This window comes from Dromiciops gliroides, chromosome 3 (genome assembly GCF_019393635.1).
Source record: "Dromiciops gliroides isolate mDroGli1 chromosome 3, mDroGli1.pri, whole genome shotgun sequence".
Classification (NCBI taxonomy): domain Eukaryota; kingdom Metazoa; phylum Chordata; class Mammalia; order Microbiotheria; family Microbiotheriidae; genus Dromiciops; species Dromiciops gliroides.
The window spans coordinates 322,434,047-322,454,069 of NC_057863.1; the positions used below are offsets into that span (position 1 = coordinate 322,434,047).

Here is a 20,023-nt window from a genome sequence, read left to right on the forward strand (position 1 = left end):
AAGAAAGAAAGAAAGAAAGAAAGAAAGAAAGAAAGAAAGTAGGGAGGGAGGGAGGGAGGGAAGTAAAGGAAGGAGGGAGGGAGGGAGGGGAGGGAAGGAAGAATCATTGAAGCATAGAACAGAATGAAAGTGAGTGAAAAACAAACATCCCTCCATTTAAATAGGATTTTAGGATGAAGAAAAATACTCATTACTTACATGAGATTTTGGAGTCCATGTTAACTGTGTAACAGGCCCAGGAACATTAATATAACCAATTGGCTCATACTGTTTACCCACAACAAAGAAGAAAACAGTTTTGTCTTTACTCTGTGAAAGTAAAACCAGCAAAAATGCATACTGTTATTACTTTAAATCTATTTCATGGTGAACAATGAAATATTGCATAGATACATTTATCTACTTTTGAATTATGTTATCATTCCGTGATTGGTTTCCCAAAAATTACTGTACTCCAGAGGGAAGAACTAAGACCAGTGAATGAGAGTTGTAGGAAAGTAGATTTGGTCTTCAATTGAGGAAGGGCTTCATAAGAAAGCTGTTCAAAAATGGAGCGCCCTGAAAAGGCTGGACAGAATTGTAAGAGGTTTGAGAGATCTTCTAAACCCCAGCCTTTGAGAGAAGGAAGACAGAGGATTCTTGCACTCTATGGAAGGTAGTCCCTTCCAACTCTGAGATTCTGTGATATGTTTTCTTAATTGTTGCACACAGGACTTATGTTGGCAATTCACATACTAGCAATTCTTTAAGTAAGCTATTCTGGAAAGCACAGCAATTATGTCAACGGCCTCTTATGTAATTCTCAACTGAAAAAAATTCTATTCATTCTAAAATAAACAACATATTAGAATCCCAGTACCAAAAGCCAGTTGAATCTTTAGTGGAAAATCGAAATCAAAAGAAAGTGTAGATACAGTAAGATTTAGCCTGTTAGTTTCAATTCACTCTAAGACAGCAATGAGGACTGAGAGTCAGGAAGACCTGAGTTCCAATCCTGTCTCAGCCTCAGGCACTTACTAGCTGTGTGACCCTGGGCAAGTCATTTAGCCTTTCTGTGCCTCAGTTTCTTCATCTGTAAAAGATGCTTCTCCATTGATAATAAGGGCACCTACATCATCTTCACCCCCCACATTGTTGTGAAGATCAGTAGAGTCAATATACATGTAATGTTGGACAAATCACAACCCCTGTTTGCTTCAGTAAAATGTAAAAAGGAGATGATAATAATAGTACCTACCTCCCAGGGTTGTGGTAAGGATCAAGTGAAGCATTTAGCACAATGCCTGGCACACAGTAGCCATTATATAAATGCTAGCTATCAATATCAGCAGCAGCAGCATGATCATTGCTATTTGAGACAGTATTGCATAAGGAGATGAGTAAATACTGGGAGCTTAGCCATGGACTGTCCATTGGAGACATAACTTTTTAGAATGTTTTGCTCACCCCTGTGGCCAGGACCTCTCCATTCTGCTCATATGCTATTGCTGTAACAGCGGCCGTATGAGGTTTAAGAGCCTGTCTCAGCCGAAGCTGTGCATCCTTCACCTTCCTCCTCCCAGCAAAGATGATGAGGCCCTTGGGATCGAAAAGTTCGAGAAGGCGAATGACCCCATCTTCAAACCCTACAACAATGAGTCCTCCTCTGTAGCTCACCTTGGGGACAAATGGAACACAGCAGAGTCATGACAAAGGGGTCACCTCCCCCCACCCTTATCTAGACTTTGTCGGATGATTTTTTCACACACACTGGAGAGTCACTTGTCTAGATACATAAATCCTCTCCTTCATCCTCTGGCAAGTCACACCCACAACTGGGCCACTTCCCACCTCCTTACTAGATACGAGGCAGTCTGTGACAACATCTGAATCCTTGCTTTCTGACAAAGCCTTCGGAAGTCGAGTGAGGCCTAAAGTACATCAAGTGTCAGATTGTTTACCCCAAAATGTAGCAAAGAGACAATATGGTGTAATAGATAGGGAGCAGGCCCCAGAGCCAGATAGACTTGGGTTAGAGTCCCCACCAGCTGTGTGACCATGGGCAAGATATCTCCTCTGTAAGACTCAGTTTCCTTATTTGTAAAATGGGGATGTCTATTTCACAGGGTTATGAGGAAAATATCTTGTAAACCCCAAAACATGATAAAAAAATGTGACTTGGTACCTGGTCTAGGTAGCTATGAGAGTCCCCAGAAAAGGAAATATGTACTTGAAGAAGTGTTCTCACTAAATCAGTATGACAGATTAGTGGCCTCCATTTCCATTTGAATTTCATACTACTAGCCCAGAGCACTGAGAGGTCAAGTGATTTGCCCAAGGTCACAGAGCATATATATGTGTGTGTGTGTGTGTGTGTGTGTGTATATACACACACACACTTATACACACATTGTGTATATGCACATTATATACATAGATATGTGTGTACATATATACACGTGTGTGTACATATACATATGTATATATGTACATGGTATATGTATGCATATTTATATATAAATATATGTAGTAGTTATTGATGTTCAGTCATTTTTCAGTCATAACTGACTCTTTGTGACCCCGTTTGGGGTTTTCTTGGTAAAGATACTGGAGTGGTTCTCCAGGTCATTTTACAGATGAGGAAACTGAGGCACACAGGGTTAAGTGACTTGCCCAGGGTCACTCAGCTAATAAGTGTTATAGAACAGATCTGAGCTCATAAAAATGAGCTTTTCTGATTGCAGGCCCAGCATTCTATCCAATGTGTCAACTAGCTGTATATAGATATAGATATAATCTATATCTATACACATATCTATACATATATATGTATATGTCTATATCTACACATGCACATATATATACATACATAAACCTACAAACATATATCAGAGATTGGACTTAAACCTAGGTCTACCTGTCTCTGAAACCAGCTCTCTATCTACTTGACCACACTGCCTCTTTGTTATATTTCAAGGGTGACCAATCTGACCATGTGACATACTCTACCTCTCAACTTTATAAGGGGGCACCAAGGTGGCACAGTGGATAGAACCCCAGGCCTGGAGTCAGGAAGACTCATCTTGCTGAGTTCAAATATGGCCTTAGACACTCACTAGCTGTGTGACCCCAGGTAAGTCACTTCACCCTGTTTGCCTCAGTTTCCTCTGAGGAGGAAGAAATGGCAAAACACTCCAATATTTTTGCCAAGAAAACCCCAAATTGGGGTCACAGTCAAACATGACTGAAAAAACCCAACTGAATAATAACACTTCTTTAAAATGAGAATAATGATAATTTTTTGTTTGTCTGCCTGTCAAAGTTGTTGTGGATATATATAATCATTATTGCCAGACCTGAACTATATGGCTTAAAACAGGTTTAGATTTCTCTGGTGCTATAGAATTTCTGCAAACCAGTTTACCAGATGATTTCATATGCCTAAGGCCTAAATAAGCAATAAATGATGAGTAGCTATTGCATATGTGAAGCACCTGGGAATTATACTGGAATCATTGAACTAAAAGAACATCCTGGTAGTGTATGGCTCCAGTTTCTGGCCCATTCCTGACACTATTACTATTCCACCCTAGCGTCTACTCCTTGTCCTAGTCCCACCATAAGCCCCTTCTTTTGTCTCTGTTCTAAGTTAGCTCACATCTGTTTGCCCCATCTTAACCTAAAACAACCCACTGTCAACCAAAGATCCGGAGGGAGGAAAGATGGGTAAACAGGGTTCTACTTTCTTTCCCAGAAATGACATGATCAAAAATACAGCCTTAAGAGGTCATTTTACTGGCACTAACATTTCCATAAAAGGATGACCAGAGACCACCCCTCACTGAGGCCTGGAGGTGATTTCAATTACCTTCACAGCAGGAGAATCTTCACAAAGCCTCCATGAAATAAACTCACTAAAAACTGTCAGGATATACCTGGGCTACAACGGAATAATACTAATGGAGTCTTTATCAGAGGATCCTGCTAGGGTCCATTTAACAAGAAGATTTACCACTCGGGGGGCCCAGACGAGAGCTGTTCCTCCTTCTTTGAAATCCATGTGGGTCAAAAAAAGTTTAGCAGCAAAGTCAAAGATGCGTACTGAGCCTGTTGGGGGCGGGGGCAAGGGAGGGGGGTAGGAGAGAGAGAGAGAGAGAGAGAGAGAGAGAGAGAGAGAGAGAGAGAGAATGAATTATCCCACAGGTACTAATTTTTAAAATAATAATGATTCTTATCTAAGTGACAGAGATTTCATGAATAAACTAACTCAACTGAAAACCCAAAGCCCTTTCTTGTGTCTTTGCCCTCAGCAAATTTTGTATAAGAATGGCTAATGAAGGATCACGATTCATTGCATATGGCAGTAGAGGAGGGGTATAAGCGCCTACTATGTGCCAGGAACTGTGCTAAGCACTTTACATATAGAATCTTATTTCATAGAAAGAGCCCTGGTAAGTCAGGAGCAGAGGAGACCACTCCTGGCTCTACTACTAGCTCATCAGTCAGCTAGGTGGCGCCATAGTGCATAGAGCCCCAGGCCTAGAGTCAGGAAGACTCATCTCCTTAGTTCAAATACAGCCTATGACACTTACTAGCAGTGTGACCCTGGGTAAGTCACTTAAGCTCAATTGCCTCAAAAAAAAAAAGCTTCCTAATTTGTCTCCTTGCCTCAAGGTTCTCTTATCTCTAATCCATCCTCCACATAGTTGCCAAAGTAATATTCACAAATCACAGGTCTGACCTGGTCAAGCCCCTGCTCAAGATGTACCAGTGGCTCTCTATGGCCTCTAGATTCCAACAGAAACTCCTCCGTTTAGCACCCAAAGGCCCTTTCCAATTTGGCTCTAACCTGTCTTTCTATTTGCATTTGCAACCTATCTTTATTGCATTTCACCTTCCTCCTCCCCACCCCCTCAATGTTGTCTTTGGTCCAACCAAAACGACCTTCTTCCCAGTTCTCAAACATGGCATTTAGTTCTGGCCTCTGCCTTTTTTTCAGGCTGTCCCCAATTTCTGAAACATACTCCCTCCTCATCTTCAATAAAATCCCTACCTTCTTCCCAAGCTCAGGTCAACAGCCACCTCCTCCACGAAGCCTTTCCTTACCCCCTAGCTGCTAGCACCTTGTCCCAGAAATCCCCTTGTATGTATTTGGTATATATTTATATGAGTGTACATCAATTCCCCTTTTGGGAAATAATATGCTCCTAAAGGACAGGGGCTGTTTTAGCCTGATCTTTGCGTCCCAAATGCCTGGCACAAATAACTATATTGATTGAGTTTAATTTCTAAAAACCAAAGTTGGTGAATTCTGTATCTCAAGCAATCCCAGCAGTTCTCTTTACCTCCATTAAAAGCAATACACGGGGGCAGCTGGGTGGCACAGTGGATAAAGCACCAGCCCTAGATTTAAGAAGACTTGAGTTCAAATCCTGCCTCAGACACTTGACACTTACTAGCTATGTGACCCTGGGCAAGTCACTTAACCCCTGTTGCCCCGCAAAAACAAAACACAAAAAAAGCAATATAATCAGTGACTAGCTCATGAACATTTTTTTGACTAACCATAAACTGTGTTTGTTGTGTTTTTCCCCCAGAAAAAATTGTCAAATTTGTGGGGTTTTTTTAACTTTGATGAGAAAAAATAGTCATACATACAGTCATGGGATGTAGTGGCCATGAGATAGGTGAAGGGAGAAACAACCATGGCCGTGATAGGTCCAGTATGGAAAGAAAACAGGCATTCTGGATCATGGGTCTAAAGAACAGAACAGAAATAATCCTTTCTACAACTGAAAGCTAGGTTAATGAGGAATTAAAGGCCAGTTTGAAAACTTAGATGTACCGCTAACCTAATAAGTCAGTCTAGTACTAGCTCTGAGGCCTAGAGACCTAAAGCTCTTATTACCATTAGTGTGATCTTAGGCAAGAAACTTCTCTGTGCCTCAGTTTCCTCATCTGTAAAATGGGGGGGGGGAGAAAACGCTAGATGTCCTCTGAGATTTCTTTCAGATTTTGAATAGATGATTTTATGAAATATTTATCATCTTAATTTAATAAAAACAATTAGCTCTCTCCCTCTAACTTTCTGTTAAAATTGTATTCTGCTAATAAAATCGTGGAGTTCCTGCCATTACCTCAATATTTAAGAATTTAGATATTACCTTTCTAAAAAATTCCAGGAAAAAAAAACAAATACCAGAATTTAAGACATCTTCCTCTGATTGAAATATTTCCATTTTTCCCCTATAACCATAAAATTTTAAAAGTTGAGGACTGAAAATAAAAAAAATTTTTAAATGAAGAATCATTTCCTTAAATTATATACTCCATGAGAGTATATCTATATCATCTGAAGATACAAAATATGTAAACACTATAAATCACCAAATGAAAATAAAGGTGGTTATTAAAGTTTAAATTGGACAGGACTTCACAGAATCTCACATGCAATATGTTTTTGTCAAAAAGGGAAATTTCTGGTGGGTTCTTGGAACACCATTACCAGCACAAGAAGTGGCACCTAATACCTCACAAAAACATTTTTTCTTTAAAAAATAATCATAATCCTAACAGTTAATTATAAGAAGAAAAAAAATCAAAGGAAGGAAACTTACTATGTTTGAAAAACTAAGATCCAGCTTCCATATAGCCCCATTTCCATCCTAAAGAAATAAAGCAAAGTATTTTCAGATATTTCTAACAATTTGACTTTTTATTAAACTTTCTCAAATGATTTTCATGGCTTTAATTAATGCAAAGAACTTTAAAATAAAAAGCATTTCTACCATAATCTACAAATGATACCAATAAAGTTGTATCACTGAATGCTTATATAACTATTTTACTGTTCACAATTTGTTTGAAGCTTTGATCAAAGGAATCTCCATTTATCTCTCCAAATGCAAACTGCAAACTGCATTTGGAGTCTGGTAATACCTATAACTGATGGAATGGAATGAAGATATTCTGCTGAACTAACCAGTTTGCTGTGATGGAAAATGTAAGTCAACAATAAACAGAACTGGGGGCAGCTAGGTGGTGCAGTATATAAAGCACTGGCTCTGGATTCAGGAGGACCTGAGTTCAAATCTGACCTCAGACACTTGACACTTACTAGCTGTGTGACCCTGGGCAAGCCACTTAAACCTCATTGCCCTGTGCAAACACCGCACCCCTCAAAAAAAAAAAAAAACCCCAAACCCAATAAACAGAACTTCAGGAACCCAGTGGTAAAGTATCCACAGGAGCCTCCACAGCCACGATGAAAGTCCACAAGCAGAGAATTACAATACACTTCCACGGTTATTTCAAGATTACTTTGAATTAACTCAATTCGGTTTCACCAAGTTTTTGATGTAGAGATTTACAGCTAGTCTCGCCTTTAAATCCCAAAAGCATTTATTAGAGGCTCAAAAAGTTGTCTATACTTAAGGCACTGCCCAGATGACATTACATGAAAGGTGTTCTTCACCCTCTCTCCAGGCTGATGGTTTATTAAGGTCCTCAGCTGAGATTCCTTCACTGACAGTTTTCTTGTTCCTAGAGGCAGGATTGATTTTATGTTGGTATTCTTTTTTGCTTACTCACGTTTGCAGCCCACTTTCTTTCTTTTTCTTTTTCTTTTTTGGCCGGGCAATGAGGGTTAAGTGACTTGCCCAGGGTCACACAGCTAGTAAGTGTCAAGTGCCTGAGGCCAGATTTGAACTCAGGTCTTCCTGAATCCAGGGCCGGTGCTTTATCCGCTGCGCCACCTAGCTGCCCCCTAGGATTGATTTTATGCTGACCAGTGCTGTGGCTGGGGGACCTTGAGGGCAAGTGTTGTTCCAATAGATAATAAAATTCATTCTGTGCTCATAGAAAATCCTTATTACAGACAGTTAGATGGTACAGTGGACAGAACACAAGACCTGGAGTCAGGAAGACCTGAGTTAAAATCCAACCTCAGATGCTTACTAGCTGCATGACCCTGGGCATGTTACTGAACCTCTAATTCAGTTTTCCTCATTTTTAAAATAGGAATAATAATAGCACTCACCTCAAAGAATTGTTGTGAGGATCAAATGAGATAATATTTGGAAAGCATTTAACAAACCTTAAAGTGCTGAGTGCTAATTATCATTCCTTTTTTCTTTCTTTCTTTTTTATTCCCCTGGGAAATTGGGGTTAAGCGACTTGCCCAGGGTCACACAGCTAGTAAGTGTCAAGTGTCTGAGGCCAGATTTGAACTCAGGTCTTCCTGACTCCAAGGCCGGTGCTCTATCCACTGTGCCACCTAGCTGCCCCTAATTATTCTTATTGGGACAATCTGAACTAATCAGCTACTGAATGGACACCTGGTGCTGATCAATCAAGAAGGAAAATGCCCAGTGGGATTCCCCCCTCAGGGTGAACATACATAACAAACATAGCAAAGGAATAGATGACAAATAATGATGCCACAAACAAGTTTATCTACCCAATATAAACACCTATTGTATGCAATAGGAAGGTGAATGAATCTTACCTGAGCATACCAGATAGAATTCCCAGGTTTAAATATTTTCACCATGGAGTAGAGCTTCACATTCTTGCCTACTTGCATTTCATTAATAGGCTCCATCTCTATCATTTCAGACTCATCGATTGCATCAGCAGTATCTATTGTCTCAAAGTCCCATATCTTTGCGAAGTTAAAAAGAGGAGAAAAAAGGGGGTTATTTTAATCTATTAATAATTTCTATATATTTAACATAGTCAGGAAAAGACAATCCCAACTTTTTTTTTTTTAAGTCTGTTGTAATGCAGACATGGTATAAACCTTTTGAACTTTTTTGTTTTGTTTTATCACAGTGAATCTGCACTCCAAAATTCAGTTTGAAAGAAAAATCTTGCAATTCACAGTTTTGAAAATATGTTGTGACTAGTATTGATCCATGTTTCTCTCTACACTTTTTTATTTGATCTGTCCTTTAGTTCTCCAGGTTATATCAGGAAGAAAGCCTCTAATAGACATAGTTTCTTTTCAATAGCCTGTAACTCAAGACTCATTAATCTCCTTATAGCTACAATCTCTGATTAACCTCTTTTTCAATAAAATTCTATTTTTCAATTGAAAAGAAGTCCATTTTCCTCTCTTTCCTACTCCTACCCCATTCAGAAAATAAAAAGAAGCAAAACATAATCTTGTAACAAAGATGAATTGTCAAACAAAATAGTTTCCCCCTTTGGCCATGTTCAAAAAACATATGCCTCACTCTGTACCCCAAACCTCTCTTTTAAGAGATGGATACCATAATTCATTGTCAGTTCCTCTGGAATTAGGAATTCATTCAGGTTATGACCTTCTGGAATCATAAGAATTCTGATCATTAAGGTTGATCAGAATTCTTACAACTTTCAAAGTTGCTTGCTTATAGGGCGGGGTTACTCTAAAAACTCTATAAATTGTTTTCTTGGTTCTGCTCATTCCATTCTTCGTCAGTTCAGACAAATCTTTATAATGTCCCATTATTATAATATTAATGTCATAGTATAAATTGTTCCTCTGGTTCTTCTCCCTTCACTCTCTGCATCAGTTCATACATTTTTGCATGTCTTTTGGAAATCATTTTTTTCTTCATTTCTTGTGACACAGTATACCTCTATTAAATTCATATACCACAATTTGTTCAGCCATTCCCCACATAGCCTAATCTGAGATGTAGGGTGGAGGCTCAATACTGTAAAGGAGGGAATGTAGTAGATTACAACCTCTTAGGCTCTAGGTTTTTACCAACACACACACACACACACACACACACACACACACACACACACACACACAGAGTTGCTGTGAACATTATATATATAGTCAAAGAAGGAAAAGTAATATATACATACATACATATATATATATATATTCTTTGGTTATTTTAGCTAGAATTTCTGTTGCTCGCTCTCTCTACTCATTTTTTTAATATCATACAGAAATACTGAGAACTTTGCTGAAGTCATTATTTCAATTACTTTTAGTTTCATTACTGTTAGTCTTTTGGGTTCTTTAAGTATACTTTCATCACATCATATGCAAAAGAGATCATTTTGTTTCTTTTTCACCCATTTTGATTCTCTCAATTCCCTTTTGGGGTTTTATTGCTATAGCTAGAATTTCTAGCACTATGTCAAATAGAAGTGGCTATCTATTGCAGGAAGTTTACATGACTATGAGTCAGTCATGAACCTCTCATATGAGGCTGCTAGGTGGTGCCACAGTGCATAGAGTGCTGGGCCTGGAGTCTGGAAGTCCTTAGAACAAATCCAGGGGCAGCTAGATGGCGCAGTGGATAGAGCACCGGCCTTGGAGTCAGGAGTACCTGAGTTCAAATCTGGGCTCAGACACTTAACACTTACTAGCTGTGTGACCCTGGGCAAGTCACTTAACCCCAATTGCCTCACTAAAAAAAAAAAAAAGAACAAATCCAACCTCAGATGTTTATTGGTTGTGTGACTCCAGGAAAGTCACTTTGGCCTCTGCCTCAGTTTCCTCATCTGTAAAATGAGCTGGAGAAGGAAATGGCAAATCACTTCAGTATCTCCACCCCAAAAACCCTAAATGGGGTCATGAAGAGTTGGACACGACTAAAAAACAACTGAACAATGAACATAAGAATTAAAGTGAGCCTGATCTTATAGCACAATGTCACTCACCCCATTTATTGAACAGCCTTTGAGAGAAATTCAACCTTAATTCTAATTATACCCATTCTTATTTCCAACCATTAAGAAAGAGATGGATTGCAAAAAAAAAGGATTCTGTCCAAATCCACAAAGAAACTCACCCTAATGCATCCATCTTCTCCAGCTGTGATGACTTCTCCTTCATCCAGCATTATCTGGTTAATGGGCCCAATATGGCAGGTTCTTCGTGCGTGTCGACAAAGCTCTACCTTGATGAGGCCCCCCTCCCAGAGCAGCAAGTTGCCCCACTCTGATCCTGAGAGTACCTTTCAGGCATGGAGAGAAGAAATAAGCATTTGTTACTAAAAACTTGTGATAAGAATTATACTTTCTTCCCAAGAAAGTATCGTGCTAATAGGTTATTCCACAAATGGTTGGAGTGTTTGGTTGAGCTAAGAAACTCCATGTAGCAGGTAAAATGCCGACGGTAGTCCTCCACAACAGAACCCAGGGCCAAGGTCATGTTTTAAAGTAAAAGTAGGGTCAGAGTACCTCTCACATCATGCATATCATCCTATTCTTCTAAAAGGTCTTCTTCGTGCAAATTAAACTTACTTTCCTTTTTTTTTCTTTTTTTCTGTGGGTCAATGAGGGTTAAGTGACTTGCCCAGGGTCACAAAGCTAGTAAGTGTCAAGTGTCTGAGGCCGGATTTGAACTCAGGTACTCCTGAATCCAGGGCCTGTGCTTTATCCACTGCGCCACCTAGCTGCCCCCAGAATTATTTTTAACAAAATCAAAATTGCTAGTTGCTAATTCTTAATAGAAATGCACAATCCAGAGCTTCTAATTTGTTGGGTTTTTTAGGATCAAAGTTCTTTTATTTGATTTTGCATTCTGAACATTTTTTTAAAAAGGAAATTAAAATACCCATAAATGGAGATATATAATGAATTCTTCAGACCATTCAATCTAATGCCTACTTAGATACTCTCTAATGTTCACTAGTTAATTGTCTCATTTGCACTGATCTTGTCTCTCTGAGTAGTTTATAGGTTAAAAAAGGACAGAGTAAAAAGTAAAAATATTTTTAATAAGTGTGCTGCTTAGAGTTTTAAAAAATACAAGTATGGAAATTGAAGCAAAAGCAGATGATATAAGACAAATACTAAAAATGGTATTCTCTCTTCAGAATGCCATCTGAACAAACAACTTTGAAAGACTTAGGAATTCTTATCATCGCAATGAGCAACCACAATTTCTGGGGACTCATGAGGAAACATACCATGCACCTCCTGATAGACAGGATATAGACTCAAAGTGTAGATGGAGTCATAGTTTTTGGACATAGCCAAAAATACCATAGCATGGCTACTCTACATTTCTACTGTAATCATGTTTTCCTAGGAAAACAACCCCCTTGGGGGCAGAGCCAAGATGGCAGAGGAGAGGCTGTGACTCCCACAAGCTCCAGATAAACCCGTCCACTCACTCCCAAATAATGTGGTTAAAAAAACCCAAACAAACAAAAAAAACAGAGCAGCCTAATGCACATAAGAACAGAGTGAGACTATTTTTCAGCAAAAGAGGGCAATTTCCATCACCTACTGATCAGGATGAACAGTTTAGCACACAGTCCCAAAACAACCCCCTTACCTGCTCACAAGAAAATGATTATAGACCTCCACATTCAAAACTACCCCTATGCAGAAGATGGAGAAAGTCTCATGGGACCCTCTTACCAAGTCCATAGTACTCACCAACCTAGCAATAATACTTTGTAAGTTAATAGATTTGATGTAAAAGTCATTAAAATCCCTGGGCAATATTTTCATTAAAATATGATAAAATTCATCAGGAAAAAGAGATAGATAGGAATATACTTATGATGTTGGACTTAACCTACTACATATTAATATGTGACAATTATTAAAATGTAACAGCATCTAAAAACCCAAAGTTCTAAGAATGTCTATTGTCCAGACTATGATAAACTGTAGGATGGTCATTATATTGAATTTTTCCATTAGTATATTTGTCTTAGACACACTGTAAAAGGACAATGAATGGACTTAGAATTGATGAGGTTGTATTGCCTTTGGAAGATTCAATGGTTGTTTTAATTCCTCCCTGAAACAAAAACCCATATTTTTAAAGATCAATACTTACAGAAATAGTTTCAAGTGACAGAATATTAGAATCTCTGAAAAAGTTAAGTTGAGGATTACCAAAGGGCAATGGAGAGGAACATGGTGCACTTGCATTGCCTGGAACACGTAAAAAATGAGGAAATGGGGAAGAAGAGTCCCTAATGCGGGGGAGGTACACTAGACAGGTTTGAGAGACAGACAGACAGAAAAGGAGAGACAGAGACAAAGACACAGAGAGACAGAGACAAAGACAGAGAGACACAGAGAGACAGAGAAAGACAGAGACAGACACAGAGACACAGAAATCAAAACAAGATGACCATCAGCAGAGAGAGATCCTAATTCAAGCCCTCTAGTCACCCCTGGGCAGGAGCAGAGTCTAGGGTGCACCATGAGTCTATGTGGCAAGAAAAGTCAGAGAAATGGCTGGCTGAGGCAGAACAGCTGGAAGCAAGGAGGAAGAATCAGTGTCCAATTCAACCGAGGTAATGCTTCCCTTGAGGAGGAAAATGGGGACTACCAGCCTAGTGCCCACTGAATCCTTGAACTGACCGAACATGGACTCTGCAGCAGGGATAGCTATTATTTTGGGGAATGACTATTAGCAAAGAAAGCTGCTTTAATGTCCTGGGTTTGTGGATTTGCCTACAAACTAAGCAGATGAGGAATTCTGGGTCTTATAGGAGCTATAAGGCATTCAGCCCAAAGGGTGGTTGATGTGATATATGAGATGAGATGTAATATTTGAGATATGATGCAATGAGATGTGCCATATGATATAATGTAATATAATATGATCAAAATAATATGATATAATACAATATAAATTTGTTCTTTAGTCCTTTTTCTTTTATGGTTATAAGCAAAAAACTACATATAATTAAAGCCTGTTGTTCTAATTGATTCCAATGAAACAGCAGCAAAACCCCATAAGTGAGGGGGACAGCAATCATGAGTACAATGGAATAAAGCCTCTTACACCACCTAAGAGGAGTGGAACTAGGGGATAGAGGGTGCTGGCTCTCTCAAAGACATTGGTGTTATCCCCAGAGCATTGTCAGATATGGGCTGGTACAGACAAACTTGTCTCCTCATGAACTAATAAGATCAGGCACTTGGTCATCATTGGACCCCAGGCTATTAAAGAATCAAACTATTAGAAGACCTTACTTATGGATAACCTGAGGTAACACAAAAATAGTTAAGGTAATCACAATTTAATAAATGTTGTTAAGATACTTAGATAATAGTATGGAGGAAAAATAACTTTCAATCAAAATCTTTCTCCATAATGAAAATATACTCTCTAAGAGTCAAAGAGTTAAACATAAAAAGCCCATGAAAACTTAGAAGGGATTAAGAAAAAAAGGAAGAAAAGATATTAGTGCATTATCTCAGCTATGGATTAGATTTGTAACTATTCAGGAAATGGAGACTGGCTTTAATTAGGTAAAAATGTGAAAACCTTTGCAGAATAAAATATAGTACCAGAATATCAAACAAATCAGAAAAAACCCAACAAAATAAAGAAATAATGTATAATTATATCATGTCAGATTCTAATGTATAAGTGGTCAACATCGAGGAAATAGAAAGGAAAACACACACACAATACACAGCCTTACTAGCAACAGAAGACATGCAAACTAAAATAGCAAATGAATTAAAAAGATATGATGGCTTATTGGCAAAGATGTTGGTGGCACTATAAATGGTCTTTTTTTCTTCCTCCCAGAGAGCTACTTGGTGGCTCACCTTTAACAAGAGCTCCAAAACTTTTCATCTACTTGGATCCAGTAGTTCCACTCTGGGTTATATATGCCAAGTAAGTAATTGAGAAAGTGTGGGGGATGGGGAATGAGGAATGGGGAGAGAAATCATTTGTACAAACATGTTTCCAGCAGCACCATACTGAGGCAGCTAAGTAGCACAGGTAGGTCAAGTGCTGGGCTTGGAGTCCGGAAAACCTGAGTTCAAATCCAGCCTTAGACACTTATTAGCGGTGTGACCTTGGGCAGGTCACTTAATGATAATCTGCCTTAGTTTCCTCAACTGTCAAAGGGAAAAAACAACAGCAGCTAACTCACAGAACTGTCATGAGGATCAAATGGGATAATATTTGCAAAGCATCCAGCACACAGTAGGTGCTTTAAAATGATCATTTCCTTCTACTAATGTAAAAAGCAAAACATTGGAAACCACAAAATTTTTAAAAATAAAAATATAATACAATCTATTCCCTGGGGACTGAAAATCAATTCTTATTTACCTTTCAATCTTCCCTACACCTAACCACCTAGCATAGCGGTTTGCATATTGTTGTTGTTGATGGTGCTGGTAGTGGGGGCAGCAGCACTAGCATCCTCATTATTCAGACCACTGTGAATTCTCTGGTGTAAAGAGACCTTTGGAGCTGGGTGGTTCAGTGGATAGAGCTAGGTCTGGAGTCTAGAAGACCTTAGTTCAAATCCAGCTTCAAACACTGGCTATGTGTTCCTGGGGAAATCACTTAATCCTGTTTGCCTTGATCTACTGGGGAAAGAAATGGCAAAAACAACTCTAATATCTTTGTCAAGCAAACCACACAGTCCATGGGGTCACAAAGAGTCAGACAGGATGAATTCAACTTGATAACAACAACAAAAGGAAACACCTTAGATCCAATGAAGATGAGCAGCTCCTGTAATTTGTGTCCTATGGAGTTGATTAGGACACTTAAAAGTTTAAGGGACTTGCCTACAGTCACACAGCTAGTATGAATAAGAGGCAGGATTTGAATTCTGGTCTGTCCTTACTTGTAGGCCAGCCCTCTATTCTTATCCCCTGCTGCCTTCCACACAGAGTAGGCACTTGTGTTTACTGGAGGAGTGGTAAATTACTATTATTGAATACTATATTATATATACTATTATAAATAAGATATCATTATTTAAAATTACAAGTATGCCAATACATGGAAACGCTTCTATTAAGTAATGTTAAATGAAAGGCAGAATACAAAATAGTATGTACATACTGATTACACAGTGGAAATGTACGTATTCATATTAAAAATCAAAGGAAAACCTGGAGAAAAATACTTTACAGTTTAACATTGATCAGCTTCCTTATTTCTGCCAAACTTCTTAAATTGATAAAAAAAAAATAGTACTTACTTTCCCATCAGGCAGTTCTATATAACCTTCTATATCAGTCACTGCTGTTTTGCCAAATCTACCCAAAAATCCTTGTAGTTTAAGGCCAGTGAATGTTAAGGCCATTAACCAGAACCTAAACACAGAAGAAGAAAAAAAAGTGCAATGCAAATATGCCTCAGAGCAAATATTCTTTATCATCATAGCATTTTATTTTGAAAGGTTCAAATGAAGCCAGCTAAAACCTAGCTCAGTTCTGTTCTGTCGGAAGGCATATATATTTTCTATAGTTTTTTCCTTCTAAAAATTGCAAGGGAAAAGAAGCTTAACATTCTGTTAAATAACCAGCAATGACTGTAAGGAACTTAAGCTAAATATTTAGTTCCTTTGTGTCAATGCCCCTAGGTGAGGGAGATCCAAATGTCCCTTAAATATAATGAGGACATCCTCATTGGGATTTTCCATCCTGCCTCCATCAGAGTCTTCCTCATGATATCTTTATGAACAAGAGGGAGAAATCGGTACTGGGCAATTGTTGAATAATTATACCAAAGAACCTTTGGAAAATGGAATCATTGTTAACCTTGAGCTACTTACTCTATGTGACCTTGTACAAGACACTTAACCTCGAAGGCTCTCATTTTTCTCTACTATAAAATGAGGGGGTTATAAGAAATTATTGCCAAGGTCTCTTTTAGTTTGAAATTCTATGATGCTATGTAATGGAGTGTTGTAGGTGTATTTAGTCCCATTTGTTGTAATAGAATGAGCCCTGAGTTCAAATTCTGTCTCTAACACTTCATGACAGTGGGGAAGTTTATGTCTCTGAGCTTCAGTTTCTTCATGAGTAAAATGGAGATAGTAATATCTATAGTACCACATGTCTCATAGTGTTGTTATAAGGAATATATTTTAAGCCATTAAGTGCTATATAAATGTGTTATTTATTAAAACAATAATTCACATTTATACAGTACTTTAAGGTTTGCAAAGTAAAGGCTTGGATGAAGACATGGATGCTTGCCATGCAACAGGAAGGGATGGCCAACATGTCAGGTGACATCACTGGGATCCAAAAGGGCTAGAAAAATTGACCAAATGTAACAAGATTTTGTTGTTGTTGTCTGCACCTGTGATTTCATTCATTAGGGAATTTCCATTGAAGAAACCCACCAATGCATATCGGTAACTATCCTATACCTCAGTCATAGAACCTTGTTTGGAACACTGAGAGATAAAAGTGGTTTGACCAGGGCAACACAGCCAAGATGTGTCAGAGGCAAATGAAAATTAATTTAAGGAGAAATAATTATCTCTTTTATACTATGAGGTCTAGAATAGCCCAGACCTCAAATTTCTAAAAGTTACCTATGTAAATGAATAAAAAGGAAGGGAAATGTTGGGATTACCCCTTATGTGCACAGTTTGGTATCCAATCAGATTTGATAAAGGAAAAGCCAGTAGAACAAATCCATCCATGTGATGGGTCTTTAGACCATCGGAGGATTGACCTTAACTCTTACCCTACCCTGTAATACAGGACACTAGTTCTACTAACTATATCATGAACTTTCCACCATCCTAGTGGTATACTTCAACTCCTCAGTTGGGGATATTGGTATAAATTTCATAGGCAGCTCTAGAAATCACATGTACCCTCAGATTCAAGTTCACCATGAAACCTTGGCTAACAGTACTAAAGATTTTAGGAAAGCTGATCAATCTCAAAGACAACAGTCATGACAAGGTGTAGGGAGAATGTAGGTGGTTCCACATGAGACACACAGGTAAAATATGACATGTTCAACACTGTCCAATAAGAATTATTGCCTTGAGATGAGAAAGGTGTGTGTATATACATATACATGGATAGATAGACAGATAGATAGATAGATGTGTGCGTATTTTTTCATCTGTTCTAGGACAAAATAACTCTATTGCTATAGGATAACATGGTAGGAGTAGATTAGCCAAAATTGAGATTTCTCAATAATTTTTAATTTCTCCTCTGATATCATCAGAAATTCAGTCTTTAGAAGAGAATATCTTTAGCCCATGAGCTCTGTGAGCTCATAATTGCAGTGGAAAAGAAGAGAACCAGTGGATTTGGCATTGTTTGAAATCACATGGTCTAAAGACATTCATAGTTTTAGTGGTTCTATAAAAATGGTGAGAGATTAGATATATTCTTTTGGGTTAGCAGTTTTAAGTATGGTCTGCTATCCCCAAGAGTCCCAAAGACCTTTTAACAGTGTCTGAGAGGTCAAGACTTTTCATAACAATACTAAAATGTTATTTGCTTATTAAAACACTCCTCCATTTTCCAACTACATATCTTTGTGGAGCTGGATTGTCTTCATATACTTCAACCAAAACAGAATATCACAATAGACTGAATGCAGAAACAAATATAAGAATCCAACTGTCTTCTATTAGGAAAGACATTAATAAGGAAATTTACAAAAAGAAAGAGAGAGAGAAAGAAAGGAAATGAAAAGGAAAAAAGAAAAGAAAAGCAATACCACTTTTCCAATAATTTTTTGTTTTGGAAAATAATTATTTTCATAAAATAGGTTATTTATATTAACATGTAATGAGTTCATTACATATTAGACATTATATGTCATAATTAATGAATTAATAAATGAATATTTTAAGTTTTGATTTTTATTTCTTATATGGTAAATATCAATAGATATAACAAAACAAAAGTTCTTTGGGATCCTCAATAATTTTTAAGAATGTAACAGAATTCTGAGATCAAAAATTTTGAGGATCACTGCTCTAGATCAAATATTCTTATCCTGGTGGTCCATGAATTTTAAAAAATATTTTGATAACTTTATTTCAATATAATTGGTTTCCTTTGTAATATTTTGTAAATTTTTATTGTATTCTATGCATTTAAAAACATTATTCTGAGAAGAGGAGCTCAGACTTCCCCAGACTGTCAAAGGGATCCACAACATCAAGCAATTGAAATAATAACCAGCAAAATAGCACAATGTCAAACTGACCCATAAAAATATTAGTCTTTCTTTTTTATAACTAAGAAAACCCAATAGAAGATAGAAAAAAAAACATTCAAAGTGACTACGGAACATCTAAAATATCTGGACTTGACCCACTACAACATACTTAGAATTTATATAAATAAAGCTACAAAACATTCTTTATTGAAATAAAGGAAGACTAATAATTGAAAAAATATTAATTGCTCATTGATGGGTTGTCCCAATATAATAAAATGGATCATACTACCTAAATTTATATATAGACAACACCATAATAATCAAACTAACAAAGGGTTATGTTATATAAATATAAAAGAATAATAAAATTAATCTTGAGAAATAAGAATCCCAATGCCTAGTATTAACAAATCCCAAATTTTCCTATGAAACAGTTCTCACTAATGCTATTATTAATTAAATAATATAAAAGTCAACCAATGAAATAAGAGTAACTAAATAAGACCCAGAAGCAATCAAATGTATCCGCGCAATGTTCAATAAATGCAAGACACCAATTAATAAGGCAAGAACTCCCTGCTTGACAAAAACTGCAAAGAAAACTGGAAAATGGTCTGGCAGAAATTTGCTGTAGACTAGCATCTTTCACCACATATAACATAACAAGCTCCAAATGGATTTTTTTGTTGTTGTTCAGTTGTTTCAGTCCTGCCCTACTCTTTGTGACCCCATTTGGGGTTTTCTTGGCAGAGATACTAGAATGGTTTGCCATTTCCATCTCCAACTCATTTTACAGATGAGGAAACCGAGGCAAACAGGGTTAATTGACTTGCCCAAGGTCATGCAGGTAGTGAGTTTCTTTTTTTTCTTTTTATTTCTTTTTCGTTCTTTTTTTTTAAGATAGTGAGTTTTTCTGAGGCCAGGTTTGAATTCAGGTTTTACTGATTCCAGGCCTGGCAATCTATTCACTGCATCACCTAGCTATCCCTTCCAAATGGATACATAATCTAAATATAAGAGGTCATATAATTTTTTTTTAATTAGAGGAAAGAGATCCTTTGTAAAATTCTTAAACAAAAAATTTAGTTGATCATAGAAGATAAATGGAAACTTTTTATTACATTTAATTGAAAAGGTTTATTACAAGCAAAA

The 20,023-nt window shown here is 37.5% G+C and overlaps 1 protein-coding gene across 1 annotated transcript in view; it reads right to left on the minus strand.

The window, feature by feature from the left end:
• The window catches only part of CFAP44 (cilia and flagella associated protein 44), a 133,961-nt gene that overhangs the window by 71,583 nt on the left and 42,355 nt on the right, over positions 1-20,023 (minus strand). The window contains 8 exon segments of the mRNA XM_043990859.1: positions 199-309; positions 1,447-1,656; positions 3,992-4,086; positions 5,638-5,737; positions 6,597-6,644; positions 8,486-8,641; positions 10,779-10,943; positions 15,921-16,035. Of these exon segments, the coding sequence (XP_043846794.1) occupies positions 199-309; positions 1,447-1,656; positions 3,992-4,086; positions 5,638-5,737; positions 6,597-6,644; positions 8,486-8,641; positions 10,779-10,943; positions 15,921-16,035 (1,000 nt within the window).